This window comes from Hypanus sabinus, chromosome 3 (assembly GCF_030144855.1).
Source record: "Hypanus sabinus isolate sHypSab1 chromosome 3, sHypSab1.hap1, whole genome shotgun sequence".
Taxonomy (NCBI): Eukaryota; Metazoa; Chordata; class Chondrichthyes; order Myliobatiformes; family Dasyatidae; genus Hypanus; species Hypanus sabinus.
Genome location: NC_082708.1, coordinates 96,428,953 through 96,453,513, shown reverse-complemented (window position 1 = coordinate 96,453,513; position 24,561 = coordinate 96,428,953). Strand labels below are relative to the sequence as shown.

Below are 24,561 nucleotides of genomic sequence, written 5' to 3'. Positions count from 1 at the left end.
TATGGGCCCAGAGCCATCAAACACTCCTCCTATAATAACTCTTTCATTCCCAGAATAATTCTCGTGAAACTTTTCTGAACCCTCTTCATAGATAAGTGGCCTAAAACTACTCACAATACTCCAAGTCAAATGGAAGCAGCTGAACCTCTAAAAAGCATAATACGAAAAGAAGCCAACTTTACGTGAACAACAGATCATTTTCAGAAGAGAAAGGGGTAAAAATAACCATCCCAGAACTGTTTATTTTAAACTTATGTCACTAATGCATCTTCTTATTTATTAATTTACAGATGGTAATTTCTCTTTATGCATTATGTGTATGAGTTATTGCCGTGCACCTTGGTCTAGAGAAAAGTTGTTTCAACATCTGCTCAGCTGAATGACAATGAAACTTGAACTTAATGGATTGAATAGCAAGCTATGACAGTCAGTTAAACGAACAGTCAAGGAAAGTCAGAAGGTTTAACTGAATTCCCGTCTGTGATAAGTGATTTGAGTATTGTTAAAGAGCAAGTTGTGCTAAACATTAGATTGAGTGTTTTCTCAGCTGATGCTATCTGGGGCAGAGAGTCAATGCCATCCATACTTATTCAAGTTCACTTCTGTCCCCAGAAATGCAACATGAAGTCTGCCAGCTGACTCACATTGGTAGCAGGAACATCTATCTATGCATGTGACATATGGAATGGGAGGGTTAAGCAGAGGATTATTCATCCTTATAATTCAGCCTCCAATACATACTTGCCTTCAGTGCAATTTATTTGCATTATTTACTTGTGTAAATGACAGTAAATTCTACTTTGAGAGTAGGTTTTTTTTTCTTGATTGGGGAGTTTTTTTGATGGATTTTTTTTCTCGTAAATATGTCACTCCTTCTGGTTGTATCCGTGCCTTTTGGTTTAATCTGTGCTTGCGTAACATTTCTTTTATATAATAGTAAATTCAATTTGAAACATGGATGTTAATAAAATTAATATCTTGGAATTGGAATGGTGTGAGTCACCCCATTAAGCATAAAAAGATATTTAAGAAATTAAAAACACTTAATGCAGATATTATATTTGCACAAGAAAATCATATATGGTAACAGAATGAGGACAGATTTTTCCAATTTTGGAAAGGACCTTTGTACCGTTCGCTGTCGAATAATAAAATAAGAGGCGTATCTATCTTTCTTGGTCCCAAAATCCTTTTTGTACATTTTAATACTATTACTGAGTCGAATGGAGATACTTAATTGTTACTGGTTTATTATGCGAGCAAAAGGTAGCTCTGGTGTGTGTATACGCACCTAATGTAGATAATTCTGATGTTTTTAAGAAACTTTTTTCTGAGTTACCGAATTTGAATGACTATAACTTGATCATGGGTGGTGACTTTAACTGTTGTTTAAATCCGGCGATTGACAGGTCATCAACCAATCCGTCGCTTCTTAATAAAGCGGCGGCCTGTATTAATTCTTTTTTATTAGAATATGGCCTGGTCGATTTCTGGAGATATAAACACCCCAACGATAAAGATTTCTCTTTTTTTCTCACACATTCATCATAAGTACTCTTGAGTTGATTACTTTCTTTTAGACATACATTTGTTATACTCCATTGTTGAGTGTGCGTATGACATCATTGCGCTGTCAAATCACGTGCCTTTAAAGTTAACCCTGAAGCTTTCGGATAGCTTTTTGAAAATGTCACAGTGGAGACTGAATCCCGTATTGTTACATGATCCAGCTTTTGTTAGTTTTATTAAGGAGCAAATTTCTATATTTTTTGAATTTAATACAACTGAAGGAATGTCAAACCTGGTTATATGGGACACGTTGAAATCTTTTCTTAAGGGACAGAATCTCATATTCAGCAGCTTTGAGAAAGAAAACTAAAGCGGAATTGTCAGTGCTTATTAATAAAATTAAAGAGATAGATATAGCGTATTTAGTTAAACCTACTGAAGAAATATATAAAGAAAGGGTTGAACTTCAATCACAGTATGATTTGCTTCTGACCTTTCCCATTGAACAGCAAATTTTTAAATCTAAAAGTTTATTTTATATACATGGGAAAAAATCTGCTAAGTTTTTGGCGGGTCAGTTAAAGGCTGGGATGGTCAGAAGACAGATTTTAAAAATTCGTAGACCAGATAGAATTGAAACTTTAGATCCTTATGAAATTAATAAAATATTTATGGATTTCTATTCTAATCTTCATAAATCTGAATTCTCTGTTAATACTATTATTATGAATAGATTTTTGCAAAGGTTAAATATACCTCAAATTTCAACTCACGATGTTGATATATTAGATGCACCTATTAAACAAGAGAAGATAGCCAAGGCTATATCCTCTATGCAATTAGGGAAAGCTCCAGGACCTGATGGTTATACGGTAGAATTTTACAAGACTTTTCATGAAATGCTTATACACAACTTCATCAAACATTTACCGATTCTATATCCTCTGGGAACCTTCCAAAAACTTTTTATGAGGCGTTAATTTCATTGACTCCTAAAAAAAGGAAAAGACCCACTGGAATGTGTATCCTGTAGACCTATTTCTTTATTGAATGTAGATTTTAAAATTCTCTCTAAGATTCTAGCTAATACACTTGAGAATATTTTGCCTAATGTTATCTCTAATGATTAAACAGGATTTATTAAAAATAGATACATTATAATATTCAAAAATTGTTAAATATCATTTATTCCCCCTCAGTCAAAGAATCTGGATGTATTGTAACTCTGGATGCAGAGAAAGCCTTTGATAGGGTGGAGTGGCCTTATTTATTTCAGGTTTTGAAGAGATTTAATTTTGGCCCGGGATTTATTTCCTGGATTAAATTGATTTACCATGGCCTAGTGGCTGCGGTTATAATTCATAATCAAAAGTCTCCTTATTTGAGATTATATAGAGAAATCCGTCAGGGTTGTCCTCTTAGTCCTTTATTATTTAATTTGGTTTTAGAACCACTTGCTATTGCTCTTAGGGATTCTAATTCTGTGCAGAGTATTAAGAGGGGATAAATTACATAAGGTTTCATTATATGTGGATGATTCATTAGTTTACATTTCAAACTCTAGGAAATCTATTCCTTTTATGTTATCTGTATTTACTGAATTTAGTATTTTCTCCGGATATAAACTTAATTTACATAAAAGTGAATTATTTCCTATTAATAATTATTCTGATTATTATGATCAAATACCTTTTAATATTGCTAAAAACCATTTCACTTACCTTGGTATCAAAATTACTAAAAATTTTAAAGATCTGTATATAAGTATAATTTCTCCCCTCTAATTTAATATACTCAACAAGTGCTTTCTAAATGGTCGCCTATGTTGATGTCATTGATAGGTCAAATAAATGCTATAAAAATGGTTATTTTACCGAAATTTTTATATATATTTCAAGCAGTTCCCTCTTTTGTTCCAAAAACATTTTCTGATAAAATAGATTCTATGATTTTGTCTTACATTTGGAATAATAAAAGCTCTAGAGTGAGTAAACTTTTAATGCTTAAATCAAAAAGAGATGGAGGACTGGTCTTACCAAACTTTAGATTTTATTATTGGGCAATTAATATTCGTTATATTACTTTTTGGATTTATGATATAGATAACCAGGATCACCCTCCATGGTTACATTTGGAGAAAAATTCCATAACCGAGTTTTCTTTAGCTTCTTTATTAGGAGCTCCCTTTCTTTTTTCATTCTCCAGTATAGGTAGACAAGCTCTCAACCCTATTGTTAAACATACTTTAAAAATCTGGTTTCAGTTTCGTAGATTTTTTGAATTAAATAATTTTCTACTCTCTAGTAATATTTATTCTAATTTTTTTTAAACCATCAACTCTGGATAAGGCTTTTTTAACATGAAAAATTAAGGGAATAAAACTTTTTTATATTTGTTCTTACAGGATTGTTTAATGTCTTTTTCGCAGTTAAGGGTTAAATATGACATCTCTAATACACATTTTTTTTTAAATACTTACAGGTTAGGATTTTTTTTTACGTGATTTTCTATCGAGTTATCCCTTGGCCTACTCTTCAAATTTGGTTTATGCTATTTTTCAGCTTAAACCATTTCAAAAATGATTAATAGCTATCATTTATAAACAGTTAATGAATGCTCGCATGTCGCCTAATAATACGGTTCAACGCCCTTGGGAAATAGAACTTCAACATTCACTTTCAGATGATCAATGGAGTAAAATTTATTATCTAGTTAATAATTCATCTATCTGTGCACGCAATTCCTTAATTCAGTTTAAGATAGTACACAGGGCTCATATGTCCAAAGATAAATTGGCGCATATTTTTCCTAATATAAGCCCTATTTGTGACAGATGTAACACAGAGGTGGCTACTCTAACTCATGTTTTGGTCCTGTGTAAGCTTAAATAATTTTTGGAGGGATGTGTTTAGAATACTACCTAAAGTTATAGATGTGGATGTTCAACCCAATTCACTTATGACAATTTTTGGGATTATCCCAGGGGAAGTAGGTAGAGTATCTGCTTCCGCTCAACATGTGATAGCCTTTTCAACTTTACTGGCTAGGAGAGCTATCTTGTTATACTGGAAAGATTCTAATCCACCTACTGTTTTTTATTGGCTCTCCTCCATTATGTCATGTCTAATCTTGGAGAAAATTAGAAGCCAGACATTCGATACATCTTTTAACTTTGAGCAAGTCTGGCGACTCTTTATTCAATATTGTCATATGATTTAATTTATTTTTATTTATTTATTTTTCTTTATTCTCTTTAGGGAAAATCCTTATCCATGAAGGTTCGGAGGTGACTGGAAAGATGTTTTCTCTCTTTCTTTTTCTTTTAATTTTATCCTCAAATGGACTGCCCAATCTTTCTTTTCTTTTCCTTTTGTTTTTCTTTTTTTGTTCCAATTTAGTTTAGTGGTTTTTTTTCCTTTTATTAAATAAAATTTTACAATTTTTTTTTACGATTTGTTAAGAGTTGTGGTTTCTTGATTATATTGTATACATAACAGCGTAACATTATACCTATCTGATTTTGACAATATATACTTTATTGCTGTTTATATGTCTTTTGTATTATCTGTTTGCTAAACTTCTCCTCTGATTTGTGTATTTTTTACTGGAAAATCAATAAAAAGATTGAAAAATGAAATGAGAGTAAAGGAAAAAGCAAAGAGACACTTGATGATTTAAGTGCAGAGCTCTGATCATATTTCCTCACTACAGGAAGGATTTTGTAGCAAAAGAGATTCAAAAGAGATTGTGTGCAGAAGAGATTCACCAGTAATGGAAGGCTTTACTTATATGCAGACATTGGTCAGACTGGGCATATTCTCAAGAACAAAGTTCAGATCCTCTCCCAAACTGATGCTTAGACCCAGACACCCAATGGAGCAGAGAAGTGGCAGCAAGTTGGGTGGAGAGGCAGCAATGAGGAGAGCAGCAAAAACAATGGTAACTGTCTCTTTAAATATGAATAAAATGATGTACCAGATGTGTAACCTGGTTCTTATTTGAGTTCATCACAACTATTCTTGTCTTTAATTATTATTCCTCAGTCCCTTTTATCATCCAGGGAATTCTGGCATTGGTTCTCTTCCCATTCTTCCTTTAAGATAATGTACTTAGCCTCTGAAGAAATCTGATCTAATAACTTAGCCACTTAAGCCTGTACTTGGCCTCTGAAGAAATATGATCTAAGTGACTTTAACTATGGAATGATTGTCTTTGCCAGACAGGGTGGTTTGAGTATCTGAGAACCTATTGATCTCCTGAGATTGATTGATTGATTGATTGATTGATTTTACACACAGCAGTCTCTGGACTTTATAGACAAAGGTGAAATAAACAAAATAAAACATGTAGCAAGAGGGAGTTCTATGGGAAAAATGCCTTGTTATTGAGAGAGGTCAGAGCAGAATGGTTCACGCTGGCAGGGAACTGTTAGTAACTAAAAAAAACATGCATTACAACAGTGGTGTGCAGAAGAACATTCCTGAATGCACAACAGGTCGAACCTTGAAGTGGATGAGCTACAGCAGCAGAAGACCTCACCGGGTTCTACTCCTGTACCTGATAAAGTTCAAAGTAGATTTATTTTCAAGTATATAGTATGTATACCATATGCAACCTTGAGATTTGTCTTCTTATAGGTAGCCACAAAATTTTAAAAAACCAATAGAACCCATTGAGAAAAGACTATTAAAGCTGCAAAGTATGAAAAAGAAATAAATCGTACAAACCGTAAAAAGTAAACAAATAGCACTCAGAACTAAAGTTCATTAAAGTGAGACCATAGCCACGAAGCCAGTTCATCACTGCAGCTGGCCCAGAGCCCATTAGCTGCAGGCCAGGGCCTCAGTTCAGTGCAGAGATGAGTAAACCTCACAGAACAGCAAGCTGAACACCAGCCCTTTTCTTGCCTCTGATTCTGACACCCTGACCTTTTCAATGTAGCCTAGTGCTTAAATCGACCAAACACTGGGCCTTTCCTTGCCTTTGGACCAGGCCCTGCACTCCAATACTGTCCCAAGTCCACTCCAGCAATAGCCAAACATGGGCTCATACCTCGCTCCAAGCCCCAGGCCCCACCGTCTGAATGCCGCTCATATCTGACCTTTTCAATCTGGCCCGGCACTTAAATTGGTCAAAGATTAACTTGCTACTCCTTCTCAGGCCCAGGCACTAATGCTTCAATTCAGCTCCAGTTCCACTCCAGCAATGGCCAAACGACAGCTAGTTACACATTCTTGGGCCCAGGCCCTGCTACCTTCAATCGGCCTGTACCTGCTATGCCTCTGAGTATCTAGGTATATTGCAAGCTTTAAGATTCAGTATTTATCTCCAACTTTAGGTAACTTGCTTTGTCTGTATCAAACCTGCAAGACATTTATCTGTGATATTAGCTCAGACTTCTCCCTTTAATCTGCTGTGCATCTGTCACAGCCCTGGCATTAGTAAACATAAAACAATTATTTAAACTTAATTACCCTCGAAATTTCTCAATAAACCATTTGACTAGCTCTTATCCTATTATAGTGTCATGCAGGTGAGAAACTGCTAGAAAATTCAGCAATCTAATGAACAAGGAGGCAATTAAAAAGAGAGAGAGGACTCTGGCTTGGACTCTTGACTTGGTATTGATAACACTTTTAATTGTGACCTTGAGAGAGAGAGTACGGCGCCAGCTGAGACACTAGCTGGGAAGTCACCATGGTAACAGCTCAGAGTGGTTGAGCTAACAGACGGGTGGAATTTTGGATGGAATATAAAAGTTGAGGCTTGTGATAACCGCAGAGGAGACACGACCTGGAGGAATTGCGGAAGCTACCCGGGAAGTCACTGATGGAGTTTAAGACCACCAGAAGGGTGGAGGCCACAAACCGATTAATTTCTACCCGTGTTTACCAATGCGGGTAAGAGCTTGCCTGTGGTGGTCTGCTGGTGGTGAACCCGTGCCGTGGGTTAGTAGATCGTTCCCTATAAGGGGCTCTGTCCGTCTGTGTCTGTGTGGGGTTCACACGAAGTGACTCTAAAGACTTCAGAAGCAAGAACAACTAAAGCTGCCAACTTCAATAACAACTTAATTACCTCTCTCTCTCTCTCTCTCCATCAATTCAACTCGATGCAACACAAAGTGAACTGAACTGCTTAAACTTACCTGACACCATAAGACTGATATCTACTTCCGGGACTATCTTTGTATCCACACACACACATTTACGGTGAGAGAGAGAGAGAGATAGAGAAAGAGAGATATATATATATATATATATATAAAAATTAAACACAAAGTACACTGCAGATGCTGTGGTCAAATCAAGACATACAAAAAAGCTGGATGAACTCAGCAGGTCGGGCAGCATCCGTTGAAAGGAGCAGTCAATGTTTCGGGTCGAGACCCTTCGTCAGGACTAAAGAAGGAGGGGGCAGGGGCCCTATAAAGAAGGTGGGGAGAGGGTGGAAAACCAATCAGAGGAAAGATCAAGGGGCAGGGGAGGGGAAGCAGGGAGGGGATAGGCAGGAGAGGTAAAGAACGAATCTAAGGGGAAAGCACTATGGGTAGTAGAAGAAGGCAGAGTCATGAGAGGTGATAGGCAGCTAGAAGAGGAGACAGAGTGAAGGTGGGATGAGGGAAGGGAGAGGGAGGGAATTACCGGAAGTTGGAGAATTCGATGTTCATACCAAGGGGCTGGAGACTACCCAGACGGTATGTGAGATGTTGTTCCTCCAACCTGAGTTTGGCCTCATCATGGCAGTAGAGGAGGCCACGTATGGACATATCTGAATGGGAATGTGAAGGAGAGTTAAAGTGAGTGGCAATCGGGAGATCCTGTCTGTTGTGGCGGACGAAGCGTAGGTGCTCAACGAAGCAGTCCCCCAATCTGCGTCGGGTCTCGACGCTTGCAGTGATAAGTGCCAGGTGGGAGATCTGTGGGGAGAGACGTGTGGACCAGGCAATCGCGGAGGGAACAATCCCTGCGAAAAGCAGAGAGGGGTAGAGAGGGAAAGATCTTCTATAAACCCACTGACTCCCATAACTACCTTGATTATACCTCTTCCCACCCTGCCAAATGCAAAAATTCTATTCCCTATTCCCAGTTCCTCCGTCTCTGCCGCATCTGTACCAAGGATGAGCTTTCCGTTCCAGGACATCCCAAATGTCCTCATTCTTTAAGAATCATGGTTTCCCTTCTGCCGTCATCAATGATGCCCTCACCTGCATCTCCTCCATTTCCCGCACTTCAGCCCTCACCCCATCCTCCCGTCACAACAGGGACCGTGTCCCCCTTGTCCTCACCTATCACCCCACCAGCCTCCGGATCCAGCATATTATCCTCCGCAACTTCCGCCACCTTCAACAGGACCCCACCACTAAGGACATCTTTCCCTCTCTACCCCTCTCTGATTTTCGCAGGGATCATTCCCTCCACGACTGCCTGGTCCACACATCCCTCCCCACAGATCTCCCACCTGCCACTTACCCATGCAAGCGTAAGTGCTACACCTGTCCCTACACCTCATCTCTTACCACCATTCAGAGCCCCAAACAGTCCTTCCAGGTGAGGCAACATTTCATTTGTGAGTCTGTTGGGGTAATCTATTGCATCCGGTGCTCTCAGTGCAACCTCCTCTACATCGGCGAGACCCAATGCAGATTGGGGGACTGCTTCGTCGAGCAACTATGCTCCATCCGCCACAACAGACAGGATCTCCCGGTTGCCACTCACTTCAACTCTCCTTCACATTCCCATTCAGATATGTCCATACATGGCCTCCTCTACTGCCATGATGAGGCCAAACTCAGGTTGGAGGAACAACATCTCATATACTATTGGGGTAGTCTCCAGCCCCTTGGTATGAAGATCAAATTCTTCAAATTCCAGTAATTCCCTCCCTCTCCCTTCCCTCATCCCACCTTCATTCTGTCTCCTCTTCTAGCTGCCTATCACCTCTCATGACTCTGCCTTCTTCTACTACCCATAGTGCTTTCCCCTTAGATTCATTGTTCACCTCTCCTGCCTATCCCCTCCCTGTTTCCCCTCACCCACTCCTTGATCTTTCCTCTGATTGGTTTTCCACCCTCTCCCCACCTTCTTTATAGGGCCTCTGCCCCCTCCTTCTTTAGTCCTGACAAAGGGTCTTGACCTGAAATGTTGACTGCTTCTTTCAACGGATGCTGCTCAAGGTAAATTTATTACCAAAGTACATATACGTTACCATACACAAACCTCAGATTCATTTTCTTGTGGGCAATCAAGGTAAATACAAGAAACACAATAGAATAAAAGAAGAGTTATAAAATAGAACAGAAGGTCTCCAACCTGAAATGCTGTTTCTCCTTCCACAGATGCTGCCTGACCTGTGGAATGTTTTTGGTTTATATTGCCATATACCCCTGCTCCTTTACTACTTGGTGGTCTATAGAACCCTGAAAGAGATTCTCTAATTGGCTCATAACAAATAGTACCTGATTTCCCGAAGGGGCTGTACTGTACTAAAAATGTTTTAATGTTCAGTATTACAGCTTTCTTTTCACTTTTAAACAAACCAAATAGATTCTAGTGATTCAAGGGGAAACTGTATCACCAGCTAATGTCTTCCTTGAATCGTACCATCAACCTGCCCCTTATTTTCCCCTTCCTCATCTTGTCTGAACACCTTCCATTATGAAAAATTACCTGCATAGTAGTCATAACCACTAAATCATATTCCCATATGATCTTTTGTTTCAACCAATTTACTACAGTATGTGCTTTCCTCATTTCTATGACAAATTGCCCATCCCTTAGCCAATTTAACAAGAGCTTGGTGGCAACATACATTAACCTGGATTGACTTCAGTACTATACCAAGAAATAAATCATCCTATAATCAAATGCATTTCTGAAGAAATCTCCATCCCGTGAGTGATAGCCAATTACTGTAGATTCCGGACTACAGAGCGCACCTGATTAAAAGCCGCACGCTCTAATTTTAGAAAGAAAATCAATTTTGTACTTGTACAAGCCGCACCAGATTTTAAGCCGCAGGTGTCCCACGTTGTAATATGAGATATTTACACAGAAAGATATTACACGTGAGGATTTTTTAACTTTTAATTAAATCCGTATGGTAACATAAACAAATACATATTGCAAATGCTTTTTTTCGAACTGTGCCTGTAACACAGCTACTTTTAAATATACATACGTATCGGTAACACACAAATTACGTTGCGTATACTTTTTTACTGAACAGTGCACAACCAACATTCCAATATCTCCTAACGACTGGTAAAAAAATATATATACTGCAGCCTACCAGGAAAAGTTATTGATCGCCTTCTTCATCTTCCTCCTGCGCACTAAAACCATCAAAGTCCTTCAGTGTCCGAATTGAACAACCTCAGGATCTCGTCACTCACTTCAGTCTCTTCGTTGTTGCTCTCACTTGAGCGCACGCGGTCCTCTTCATCACGCAGCAGTCCAGCCTTTCGAAACCCGTTGGTGATGGTGGATGTTGTGACACGGCTCTACGCATTTAGGATCCACTGGCAGACTTGAGTTAAAGATGCTCTTCGCATGTGTCCTGTTTTGGTAAAGGATTTCTCGCCACTCGTCATCCAAGCCTCCCACTCAACGCGCAGCGCCACTTTAAATGCCCGGTTCTCGCTGATGACCAGTGGCTGCAAATACTTCGTGGTGCCCCCAGGAATCACAGCTGGAATTGAGTTTGTACTCTTGATGGCAGCTTTCACTGAACTTTCATTGACAGCTGCTTAAAAATCACCATCGGTGGAAGCTTTAGTCCGGATGCTGTGCAGCTCAGAACACAAGCAAAATGCGTTCTCTCACGGCCACTTGTTTTCAGTGTGATGGGCGAGTCACCTTTTTTATTAACAGTCTGAGTGAGAGGCAGGTCAAACGTCAAAGGTACTTCATCCAAATTTATGATATCATCTGGCCCGATGGAATTCTCCGCTATCTTTGTTTGCGTGAATGTGCGGAAGTTAGCAAGCTTTTCCTCGTGGTCGGGAGGGAGCTGCTGACACAGAGTCGTGCATACCCTGACGGACAGGCCTTTTCGTCTCATAAATCTAAAACACCACGATGGCCCACCTCTAAAATCTTCGATTTTCATTTTGGTGGCGATTGCTTTAGCCTTCAGTCTGATCTGCACGGTGGAAACACCGCGGCCGCCTGCTCTTTGTGTGTTAACCCAGTCTTCAAGAAAGTTTTCAAGTTCGGGCCATCTGCTATGATTACCTCTGAAAGCTTTTGTCGTCTTTTTGCATTGACTCAGTTCTTCACGCTGGCGTCTCCACCGTCTCACCATCAATTCATTTATGCCAAGATTATGTGCAGCAGCTCGATTTCCTTCTTCAACCGCCAGATTGATCGCCTTTAACTTAAAAGCTGCATCATATGCTTTTCTTCGAGTGTTTTCCATGTTGATGAGGGTGAGTACAAATGACTGATTTACAATAATTTAATTGTGAAAGTGCGCTTGATTTATCGTACAATTTCATTGGACCTCTGTGAACTACTCATCAATTTTATTGGTCTACTATTACGAGGCAAAATGTTTTTGGCGGCATGAAAAAAAACATGCATTAGCCGCACCTTAGTATAGGCCGCAGTGTTGCCGCAGTGTTCAAAGCGTGGGAAAAAAGTAGCGGCTTATAGTCCGGAATTTACGGTATTCATTTTAACTTTTTAATTTTATTTTTATTTAGCGATACAGCTCAGAGTAGCCTCTTCTGGCCCTTTGAACCACACTGCCCCATCAACCCCCAACAAGCCACAAGACAATAACTAATTAACCTACTAACTGATATATCTTTAGACTGTGGGAGGAAACCAGAGCACCCAGTGAAAGCACATGCATTCCACAGGGAGAATGTATAACCTCCTTACAGAACGACACTGGAATTGAACTCAAAACTCTGGAATGCCACGAGCAGTAATAGCCTGCTGGGAACACCTGCATAATGATTTGTTTACCGTATATGTCGCTTTAGATTGACCTAAAAGGAATATATGATCATTGTGTCACTTCGGTGCTATAATCCAAGGAACCTGATACCACCAGAACAAATTCTAAACATTGACAGAAAGTTACAAATTGAAATGTGTTGTCATAATGGCATAAGTGACCTGTTTTCAACCATAACACTTCCCCAGTGATTATATTTTATGTTAATGCATCATATCTGACAATTATACTGCAGACTGCCTTATAATTTAGTTAGGCCTATTAAGGAATAATGTAATAAGCATACAAACAACATGGATAACAACTTATGACCAAAGCGTTTCATGAATTTATCTGCTCCATGAATTAAAACTGCAATTGTACATATAGATGCATACCACACACCTGCTGAAAACATAATACAACCTTAAAGTACCAATATCATTGCAAGATATTAAAAAAATTATAGCACTGTAGCTCTTGCAATCTCCTTACATAACAAAATATGTGTTTCCACTAAAAACAATGAAAGTTCAGCAGGGTTCAAGAATGAGAGAAAAGAGATCGTTGCAGAGCTATGTCCCTCTGGACCATACATTGGCACAAATACAGCTTTTGAATCCAAGTATACAGTTTGACTAGGAAAAGAACCAAGGTCCAAATGGATATCTAGGTTTTGAACGAAAGACAACCACAATGATATCGAGCAATCCCTATGTGACACCCTCTCTACTCTTCAGCTAGGTAGCATCAGAGGCATAAAAATTTCATTAGATTTTCAAGTCACAGGACTTTTTCCAACTCTATAAATTGCTAACAGTCTCCAACAAAGGTCCAGAGCTGGTGTACCTCAATATTTCTGGAAATTTATAGCAATCCACAGACTCAAGTGGCTTTGGATCTAAAACGAGCTATATGTGAAGAACTCTGTTAAAAATAAGGCATTAACCTTGTAAGAATGAGGAAAGGGGCTACAGAAGCAGACAGAATCATTATATACAAGATGGTAAAGATTAGTACAGGTGGGTGGGAATTAAGGATTCAGACTACAATCAGATTTTGTCAATTTGATGAAACATTGTTGAGGGCATGAGCAACTTATTCTTGCTCTGAATTTGCAATATCTTATATTTAACAATCATAAGGTTAATCTTTGACCTGTAGGCCTTATCATTTATAAAATTCAACGTTTCTTACCTGCAAACAGCGCAGACAAAACATTTTGGATGATAGGTTTTTCCCAGCGCAGAAACCACCTCACCCTCTATAAATTCACTACAGCTGAAGCACCGGGTTCCATACAATCTTTGATAGTCAGAAGTGCAGATGTATTCTCCTTGCTTTACAAAAAATCCACTCTCAGCCAAATCACATCCACACTCTGTAGAGAAACAAAAAAAACAAAGATATTAACTTAAATCCAAACTTTTGGCTTATATTCATTACTGACCTTCTTACTTTCTTTAGTTAATAACATGTTGAAAATGATCAAAATCAATTTTAAGCAGAAGAGATGCCTGACACGTAAAATGGAACCCGATATAAAGCAGAGCTTGATGGCATATTCTTGTTCCAAACTACATTTAACAATAGACAGTAGGTGCAGGAGTAGGCCATTCGACCCTTCTAGCCAGCACCGCCATTCACTGTGATCATGGCTGATCATACACAATCAGTACCCCGTTCCTGCCCTCTCCCCATATCCCTTGACCCCGCTATCTATAAGAGCTCTATCTAACTCTCTCTTGAATGTATCCAGAGACTTGGCCTCCACTGCCTTCTGGGGCAGAGCATTCCACATATCCACCACTCTCTGGGTGAAAAAGTTTTTCCGCATCTCTGTTCTAAATGGCCTACCCCTTATTCTTAAACTGTGGCCTCTAGTTCTGGACTCACCCATCAGCGGGAACATGCTTCCTGCCTCCAGTGTGTCCAATCCCTTAATAATCTTATATGTTTCAATCAGATCCCCTCTCATCCTTCTAAATTCCAGTGTATACAAGCCCAGTCGCCCCAATCTTTCAACATATGACAGTCCCACCATTCCAGGAATTAACCTTGTGAACCTACGCTGCACTCCCTCAATAGCAAGAATGTCCTTCCTCAAATTGAGACCAAAACTGCACACAATACTCCAGGTGGGGTCTCACCAGGGCCCTGTACAGCAGCAGAAGGACCTCTTTACTCCTGTACTCAATTCCTCTTGTTATAAAAGCCAGCATGCCATTAGCTTTCTTCACTGCCTGCTGTACCTGCATGCTTACTTTCATTGACTGATGTACAAAAACACCTAGATCTTGTTGTACTTCCCCTTTTCCTAACTTGACTCCATTTAGATAGTAATCTGCCTTCCTATTCTTGCCACCAAAGTGGATAGCCTCACATTTATCCACATTAAACTGCATCAGCCATACATTTGCCCACTCATCCAACCTGTCCAAGTCACCCTGCATTCTCATAACATCTTCCTGACATTTCACACTGCCACCCAGCTTTGTGTCATCGGCAAATTTGCTAATGTTACTTTTAATCCCTTCATCTAAATCATTCATGTATATTGTAAACAGCTGCGGTCCCAGCATCGAACCTTGCGGTACCCCACTGGTCACAGCCTGCCATTCCGAAAGGGACCTGTTAATCGCTACTCTTTGTTTCCTGTCAGCCAGCCAATTTTCAATCCATGTAAATACTCTGCCCCCAATACCATGTGCCCTAATTTTGCCCACTAATCTCCTATGTGGGACTTTATCAAAAGCTTTCTGGAAGTCCAGGTACACTACATCCACGGGCTCTCCCTTGTCCATTTTCATAGTTACATCCTCAAAAAATTCCAGAAGATTAGTCAAGCATGATTTTCTCTTCATAAATCCATGCTGACTTGGACTGATCCTTCTACTGCTATCCAAATGTGTCGTAATTTCCTCTTTTATAATTGACTCCAGCATCTTTCCCACCACTGACGTCAGGCTAACCGGTCTATAATTCCCTGTTTTCTCTCTCCCTCCTTTCTTGAAAAGTGGGACAACATTAGCCACCCTCCAATCAGCAGGAACTGTTCCTGAATCTATAGAACATTGGAAAATGATTACCAATGTGTCCATGATTTCTAGAGCCACCTCTTTAAGTACCCTGGGATGCAGACCATCAGGTCCCGGGGACTTATCAGCCTTCAGACTCAACAGTCTATCTAACACCGTTTCTTGCCTAATATAAATTTCCTTCAGTTCATCCTTTACCCGAGTTCCTTTGGCCACTATTACATCTGGGAGATTGTTTGTGTCTTCCCTAGTGAAGACAGATCCAAAGTACCTGTTCAACTCATCTGCCATTTCCTTGTTCCCCATAATAAATTCACCCATTTCTGTCTTCCATGGCCCAATTTTGGTCTTAACTATTTTTTTTTGCTATTCACATACTAAAGAAGCTTTTACTATCCTCCTTTATATTCTTGGCTAGTTTACCTTCGTACCTCATTTTTTCTTGGCGTATTGCCTTTTTTGTTATCTTCTGTTGCTCTTTAAAAGCTTCCCAGTCCTCCAGTTTCCCGCTCATCTTTGCTATGTTATACTTCTTCTCTTTTATTTTTATACTGCCCTTTACTTCCCTCATCAGCTACGGCCACCCCTTACTCTCCTTAGGATCTTTCTTCCTCTTTGGATTGAACCGATCCTGCACCTTCTGCATTATTCCCAGAAATACCTGCCATTGTTGTACCACTGTCTTCCCTGCTAGGGTATTGTTCCATTGAACTTTGGCCAGCTCCTCTCTCCATAGTTCCTTTTGTTCAACTGTAATACCGACACATCCGATTTTCCCTTCTCCTTCTCAAATTGTAGGTTAAAACATATCATATTATGGTCACTACCTCCTAATGGTTCCTTTACCTCGAGGTCCCTGATCAAATCCAGTTCATTGCACAACACTAAATCTAGAATTGCCTTCTCCCTGGTAGGCTCCAGTACAAGCTGTTCTAAGAATCCATCTCAGAGGCAGTCTGTATATGTAGTAACAGAAAACATGAAAGGTAGCTCAGAAGTAACTTTTATAAACTCCACTTTAATAACTGTTATACACTCTATCACATGTCCCAAGAATGCTTACAGCTGCTTTCAGAACAGAAGACATTCCTTGAAACCACATCTGAAGCTGATTTGTCTCTATATCTCATATCAATTAAAACAGTTTTATCTTTGCATTGATTCTGCATAATACTACTACACAAACAGAAATCAGCACCAAATTCTGCACCAAGTGACCAGAACATTAGCCCCTTTAAATCACAGGAGAATAATTTCACTTGATAATCAATGGAGATAATACAAAACAAGAAATTTGATAGCAGTTTGATAGAATGGAACTGTAGTTATATATTTGCAGTAATCCACATAAAACAAAATTACAGCAACTATATTACTACAGTTCCATTTTCACAATCAATGAGGGTAAACAAAATAAAATTCATTATAATACACAGTTGGACATGTTAGCATGTACAACACTGTGGACATTTTATCATAATTTAAAGAGATAAAATAGTATTTTTTTAGTTTCACAGTTGTAAATAAGGAAGGTTATCTTGTAGTGAATCTGCAGGTAGTGATGTCAGGATTGCTACCTGTGCAACCTGCTAGTGAAGCTAGAAATAGACAGATAATATGTCTAAGGAGATAGTACAGGAGGGAAGGCTACAGATTTTTGGTTCATTGGGCTCTATTTCAGGGAAGGTACGATCTCAACAAACGGGATGGTTTGCACCTGAACTGGACAGGAAAAGGTTTGCCTCTGCTGCTTCGGAGTGTTTAAACTAGAATTGCAGGGGGTGTGAACCAGAGGTTCAGGACAGTTATTGGAGTTGGTTGTGGGGTAAGTAGAGTTTACAGAAGGACTTAGATTGGGAGAATGAGCAAAGAAGTAGCAGACAGAATACAGTGAAGGCAAATGTATGGGCATGTACTTTGATAGAAGGAATAAAGGAGTGGACTATTTTCTAAACTAAGAGAAAGTTCAAAAATCAGAGATGCAAATGGCATTAGGAGTCCTTGCGCAGGATTCCCTAAAAGTTAACTTGCAGATTGAGTCAGTAATAAGGAAGGTAAATGCAATGTTAGCATTCTGATTGAGAGGACTAGAATATAAGAGCAAGGACATAACGTTGAGGTTTTATATGGCATTGGTCAGACAGCACTTGAGAGTACTGTGAGCAGGTTTTAGTCCCATAACTAAGAAAAGATGTTCTAGCATTGGAGATGGCCAGTGGAGGTTCACGAGAATTATTTTTGGAATGAAAGGGTTAACGTATGAGCAACGCTTGATGGCTCCTGGCCCGTGCTCACTGGAGTTTAGAAGTGGGGGGGGGGGGGAGAATCTCATTGAAACCTATCAAAAATGGAAAGGCCTAGAAAGAGTGGATGTGCAGAATATGTTTCCTATAGTGGGTGAGTCTAAGATCAGAGGGCATAAACTTAGAATAGAGGGACACAATTTACAACAGAGATGAAGAGTAATTTCTTTGTTCAGAGGATGGTGAATCTGTGGAATTCATTGCCACAGACAGCTGTGAGGCCAAGTCATGGAGTATATTTAAAGCAAAGCTGATTGGGTTCTTGATTGGTCAAACTGTCAAGGGTTATCGGGAGAAGGCAAGATAATAAGTGTGAGGCTGAGAGGGATAATAAATCAGCCATGGTGGCATGGCAGAGCAGACTTAATGAGCCAAGTGGCCCAATTCTGCTCCTTTGTCTAATGTTCTGAGTTGCATCTATTTGAATACAAGGAGTTTGTAGGTAAAGCAGATGGATTAAAATGTGGATTTGTGATAAGACTTGGTTGCAAGAGGGGCAGGAGTGACAGCTGAATTATCCAGGGTTGCACTATATTAGACATGATAGAGAGGGAAAAGATTAAAGGAGGAGGGGTGGCATCACTTGTCCATGAAAATATTGCAGGTCAGACTGGAAGCTTGTCTAATGTAACTGTAAACATCAAGAAGCTGTGCTAATGCAGACATGAATAAATAGAAATAAATAACGAGGGGTAGTAACCGTTTTTGACCTGGTAGTGTGAGGCCTGAGGCACCTGTGTCTTCTACCTGATGGCAGCAAGTAATAAAAGAGCATGGCCTGACTGGTGAGGATCTTTGACGATGGATGCTGCTTTTCTATGGCAACATTTCATGTAGATGTGCTTAATTGTTGGGAAGGTTTCACCTGTGATGTAATGGGCCAAATACACTACCTTTTGTAGGATTTTCCACTCAAAGGTACAGTGTTACCATACCAGGCCATAATGCAGCCAGTCAGCACACTTTTCACCACACATCCTCATTTGTTTGCAAGGTTTTTGATGACATACCGAATCTCTGCAGAATCTTGAGGAAATAGAGGCACTGCAGTACTTTCTTAGCAATTACTGTATATTTATATGATGGGTCCAGGACAGGTCTTCTGAGATGTGTTACCCAGGAATTTAAAGTTACTGTCACATATCCTGTGACAGGTTAAAGAACCAGCAGAAATAGAAAAGACCATGAAGTCTGGTATTGCTATAAACTAATGCTATTTCTAAGTAACTACGCAATACAGTAATATAAATGCAGATATATCAAACAGGTTAGCAATGATTATAACCATATAACAATTACAGCACTGAAACAGGCCAACTCAGCCCTCCTAGTCTGTGCCGAACACTTACTCTCACCTAGTCCCACCTACCTGTACTCAGCCCATAACCCTCCATTCCTTTCCTGTCCATATAGCTATCCAATTTTTTTTTAAATGACATAATCGAACCTGCCTTTACCACTCGCTGAGTAAAGAAGTTCCCCCTCGTGTTACCCCTAAACTTCTGCCCCTTAATTCTCAACTCATGTCCTCTTGTTTGAATCTCCCCTACTCTCAAAGGAAAAAGCCTATCCACGTCAACTCTATCTATCCCCCTCATAATTTTAAATACCTCTATCAAGTCCCCCCTCAACCTTCTACGCTCCAAACGATAAAGACCTAACTTGTTCAACTTTTCTCTATAACTAAGGTGCTGAAACCCAGGTAACATTCTAGTAAATCTCCTCTGCACTCTCTCTATTTTGTATAATTTTGTGACCAGAACTGTACACAATATTCCAAATTTGGCCTCACCAATTCCTTGTATAATTTTAACTTTACATCCCAACTTCTATACTCAATGCTCTGATTTATAAAGGCCAGCATACCAAAAGCTTTCTTCACCACCCTATCCACATGAGATTCCACCTTCAGGGAACTATGCACCATTATTCCTAGATCACTCTGTTCTACTGCATTCCTCAATGCCCTACCACTTACCGTGTATGTCCTACCAAAATATAGCACCTCACATTTATCAGCATTAAACTCCATCTGCCATCTTTCAGCCCACTCTTCTAACTGGCCTAAATCTCTCTGCAAGCTTTGAAAACCTACTTCATTATCCACAACACCACCTATCATAGTATTATCTGCATACTTACTAATCCAATTTACCACCCCATCATCCAGATTATTAATGTATATGACAAACAACATTGGACCCAGTACAGATCCCTGAGGCACACCACTAGTCATCAGCCTCCAACCTGACAAACAGTTATCCACCATTACTCTCTGGCATCTCCCATCCAGCCACTGTTGAATCCATTTCACTACTTCAATATTAATACCTAACGATTGAACCTTCCTAACTAACCTTCCATGTGGAACCTTGTCAAAGGCCTTTCTGAAGTCCATATCGACGACATCCACTGCTTTACCCTCTATCAACTTTCCTAGTAACCTTTTCAAAAAATTCAATAAGATTTGTCAAACATGACCTTCCACACACAAATCCATGTTGACTGTTCCAAATCAGACCCTGTCTATCCAGATAATTATATATACCATTTCTAAGAATACTTTCCATTAATTTACCCACCACTGACGTCAAACTTACAGGCCTATAATTGCTAGGTTTACCCTTAGAACCCTTTTTAAACAATGGAACCACATGAGCAATACGCCAATCCTCCGGCACCATCCCTGTTTCTAATGACATTTGAAATATTTCTGTCAGAGCTCTGCTATTTCTACACTAACTTCCCTCAAGGTCCTAGGGAATATCCTGTCAGGATCCAGAGACTTATCCACTTTTATATTCTTTAAAAGTGCCAGTACTTCCTCTTCTTTAATCATCATAGTTTCCATAACTACCCTACTTGTTTCCCTTACCTTACCTTACACAATTCAATATCCCTTTCCTTAGTGAATACGGAAGAAAAGAAATAGTTCAAAATCTCCCCCATCTCTTTCGGCTCCACAAATAGCTGTTCACTCTGATTCTCTAAAGGACCAATTTTATCCCTCACTATCCTTTTGCTATTAATATAACTGTAGAAACCCTTTGGATTTATTTTCACCTTACATGCCAAAGCAACCTCATATCTTCTTTTAGCTTTTCTAATTTCTTTAAGATTCTTTTTACATTCTTTATATTCCTTGAGCACCTCATTTACTCCATGCTGTCTATATTTATTGTAGATCTCTCTCTTTTTCCAAACCAATTTTCCAATATCCCTTGAAAACCATAGCTCTTTCAAACTTTTAACCTTTCCTTTCAACCTAACAGGAACATAAAGATTCTGTACCCTCACAAAAAATATAATATTTCTATATATATATATATATATATATATATATACAAAATACTTATATATACACTTATAAGTGTATGTGTGTGTGTGCGCGCGTGCGTGTGTGTGTGTATATATATATATATATATATATTTATTACAAAATAACTCCTACAGTGATTTGCCACAAGGGTGCCTTTCTTCAGTGAACTACCACACCCAAACAAGGGTATCACACAAGTGGTAATCACAAAGGTTTCCCCCTCACCACAGAACCCACTCCTGTGGATTAACTACATGACAGTCACAGCTTCGTTTTCAAATGGAACTCAAACTCACCCTTACGGGCTACCGAGGAGAGAGTCCAAACAGTGGCCTCTTTGTCACTAGGTTTCTTCTGTTTCAAACCTTCCTCTCCCCTCTTCTCTTCCTTTAAAGTCACCGACTGTGACCACAACAAAGGGGACTGTTCTTCTGTGGTGGAATTATTAACCCAGGCGAGGGATGGACACACGAATAACTCCCCACCGGTCACACCCTTTTCACACTGTGAGAGCCACTGATCGATCCTCTCGATCGATCCTCCAAAAAACCACCTTTCTGTGGGCACAACAAAGCTCATCCAGTGTCCAAAGCCATGTGTCTGTAGGTCTATCAGCTGACCTTCCATTTATCTCCCCGTGCTGAATGCCAGCTGTCCATCAAATAACGCCGCCCTTGGTCACCACAGCGACCCACGAACTGCTCGCTGCTCTCTCTCTGTAAGAACTCACAAGCAGGCAGTGTCCTTGTAAAAGTGTAAACATGCTTGCAGAGAAACCATAACACCATCTCTGAGTAGTCTCTCTCTCTCTCCCTCTCCCTCTCTCTCTCCCTCTCTCTCTCCCTCTCTCTCTGTAACAGCTCAAACTGTGTCCAAAAACCAGTCTCTTTCTCCCAATATTTTAAAGTGAGAGTGGACAGAAAGTATGAACACAGACATAACACAGACCTCTGATCCTCTGAAGATTACTGGTTCATGGACCTCTGGTTTCCCTGTCCTGAAATCTACTATCAGTTCCTTTGTCTTATTGACATTGAGTGAGAAGTTGTTAACACATCACTCAGCCAAATTTTCAATCTCCCTCCTGTTTGCTGATTCATCACCTTTGATACAGCCCACACCAGTGGTGTCATCGACAAACTTGTGTTTGGTGTTGGAGCTGTACTTAACTTGCCACACAGTCATAGGTGTAAAGCGAGTAGAGCAGGGGGTTAAGTACACATTTCCACAGTACTCCTGTGTTGATGGCGATTATGTGGAGATATTTTTGCCATTCCCGACTGACTGGTGTTTACAAGTGAGGAAATCCAGGATCCAATTGTACAAGGGAATATCAAGGCCCAGGTCTTGCAGTGTACTGATTAGTTCTGAAGAGATGATGGTGCTAAATGCTGAATTATAATTAATAAAGAGCATCTTGGTATATGCATCTTTGTTGTCCAGATGCTTCAGAGCTGTGTGAAGAGCCAATGAGATAGCATCTGCTGTAGACCTGTTGCTTTGATATGTGAATTGGAGCAGATCTAAGTCGCTATTCAGACAGGAGCTGATATGCTTCATCACCAGCCTCTCACAACGCTACATCACTGTGGATGTCAGTGCCACTGGCGATAGGTTGCCATGTTCTTCTTAGCACCTGTACGATTTAAGCCTGCTTGAAGCAGCTGGATTCCACACATTGCCAGAGTGAGTGGCTGAAGATATACATGAATACACCAGCCGGTTGGTCGGCACAGGCCTTCAGTACTCAACCAGGTATTCCATCCAGACCAGATGCTTTCTTTGGATTCACTCCCTTGAAGGCAGTCTGCAGGTTATCTTCAGATACTGAAACCAAAGAATCATCAGGAGACATGATGGTACGCTAAGTTTCCTCCCTGTTTTAGTAGTCAAAGCAAATGTAGAAGGCATTGACAAACAAGAGAAAATCTGCAGATACTGGAATTCCAAGCAAAACACACAAAGTACTGGTAGGCATCAACAGGCCAAGCAGCATCTATGGAGAAGAGCATAGTTGATGTTTAGGGCAGAGACCCTTCATCAGGACTCCTGCTGAAGGGCCTTGGCCTGAAAAAAATCGACTATACTCTTTTCCATAGATGCTACCTATGAGCTCCTCCAGCATCTTGTGATAGAAAGTATTAAGCTCATCTGGAAGCGAAGCTCCGCTCTGTCCTATGTCGCAAGGTTTAACTTTGCAGGAGGTTATAGCATTCAAACCCTATCACAGCTGTCCAGCATCATTGATTCCAGTCTAGTCCGGAATCTTCACTTAGCCCAAGAGACAGTTTTCTGGAGATTATACCTGCACCTCTTGTAGCATTTCTTCATCTCCAGACTAAAATGCCTCTGAACTGACTTTCAGCAGGTTCAGGATTTCATTGTTCATCCAGAGCTTCTGATTAGGGAAAACTGAACAATTTTGTGGAGCCACACACATCCACAGTTGTTTTAATAAAGTCCATAACGACCTTGACATAGTTATTCAGGTACTGAGACGAGTCCCAGTCTGCTGACAGCGAACATGGCCCAGTCCAATGACTCAAGGCAATCCTGTAACTGATCCTCAGACTCAAGCGACCACCTCTTAGTTGTCTTGATCTCTGGAGCCTTGCTCTTTAGGCTGTCTATATGCAGGCATAGGAGTACAGCCAAATGAACAATAGGCATTCCTTATCATAGTGTAGCAGTGGTACAATGTGTTGGGACCTATGTTGCAACAGGTTATGTGTGGGTGATAGTTGGGAAGGAGAAGGAGATACATTTGAGGTATGGGCAAATAGAAAAAAATGAGGTACTCGAGGAGTATAAGAAATGCAAAGAAGGCATGAGGTTGCTATGGCAGACCATAAAGAAGAATCCAAAGCTCTTCTACAGACACGTAATGAACAAAAAGATAGCAAGTGGCTAACCTGCTAAAATGTCACAGCAGTGCTCAGTCAGGAGAGACTGGAGAATCCATCTAGTCAAGCTTTATGGGTGGAACTATAAAATAAAAACAGTATGGCCACATTAAGGGGGCTATAGTATAGAACACCCAACAGTCTGTGGGATTTAGAGGAAGAAATTTGTAGAGAAATTGATCGCAGACTGTTGCAGGAAACACAAGGTTGTTATTGCAGGGGATTTTAACGCCACATAATGACTTGGTCTTCCATACTGTAAAAGGACCAGATGGGATAGATTTTGTCAAATGTGTTCTAAGAAGTTGAGTTAAACAGTACATAGAAGTCCCAATGAGAGACTTTGTGATAGTTGATACTTGAATGAGACAGGGCAGGTGACAGAAGTTTGTGTAGGGGGAACACTTGCACCTTGTGATCATAGTGCCATACTTTCAGACTAAATATGGAAAAAATAAGGGGGCAAAAACTGCTCACAATACTCCAAGTGAGGCCTCACCAGTGATTTCTAAAGTCTCAACATTACATCCTTACTTTTAGATTCCAAT

General features: G+C 40.0%; 1 protein-coding gene across 1 annotated transcript in view; it reads right to left on the bottom strand.

The window, feature by feature from the left end:
- Positions 1 to 24,561, bottom strand: part of ablim2 (actin binding LIM protein family, member 2) — a 293,837-nt gene that overhangs the window by 166,663 nt on the left and 102,613 nt on the right. Inside the window, exon 3 of the mRNA XM_059964839.1 lies at positions 13,648 to 13,831. Coding sequence (XP_059820822.1) covers positions 13,648 to 13,831 — 184 coding nt within the window. The remainder of the gene's footprint in view (positions 1 to 13,647; positions 13,832 to 24,561) is intronic.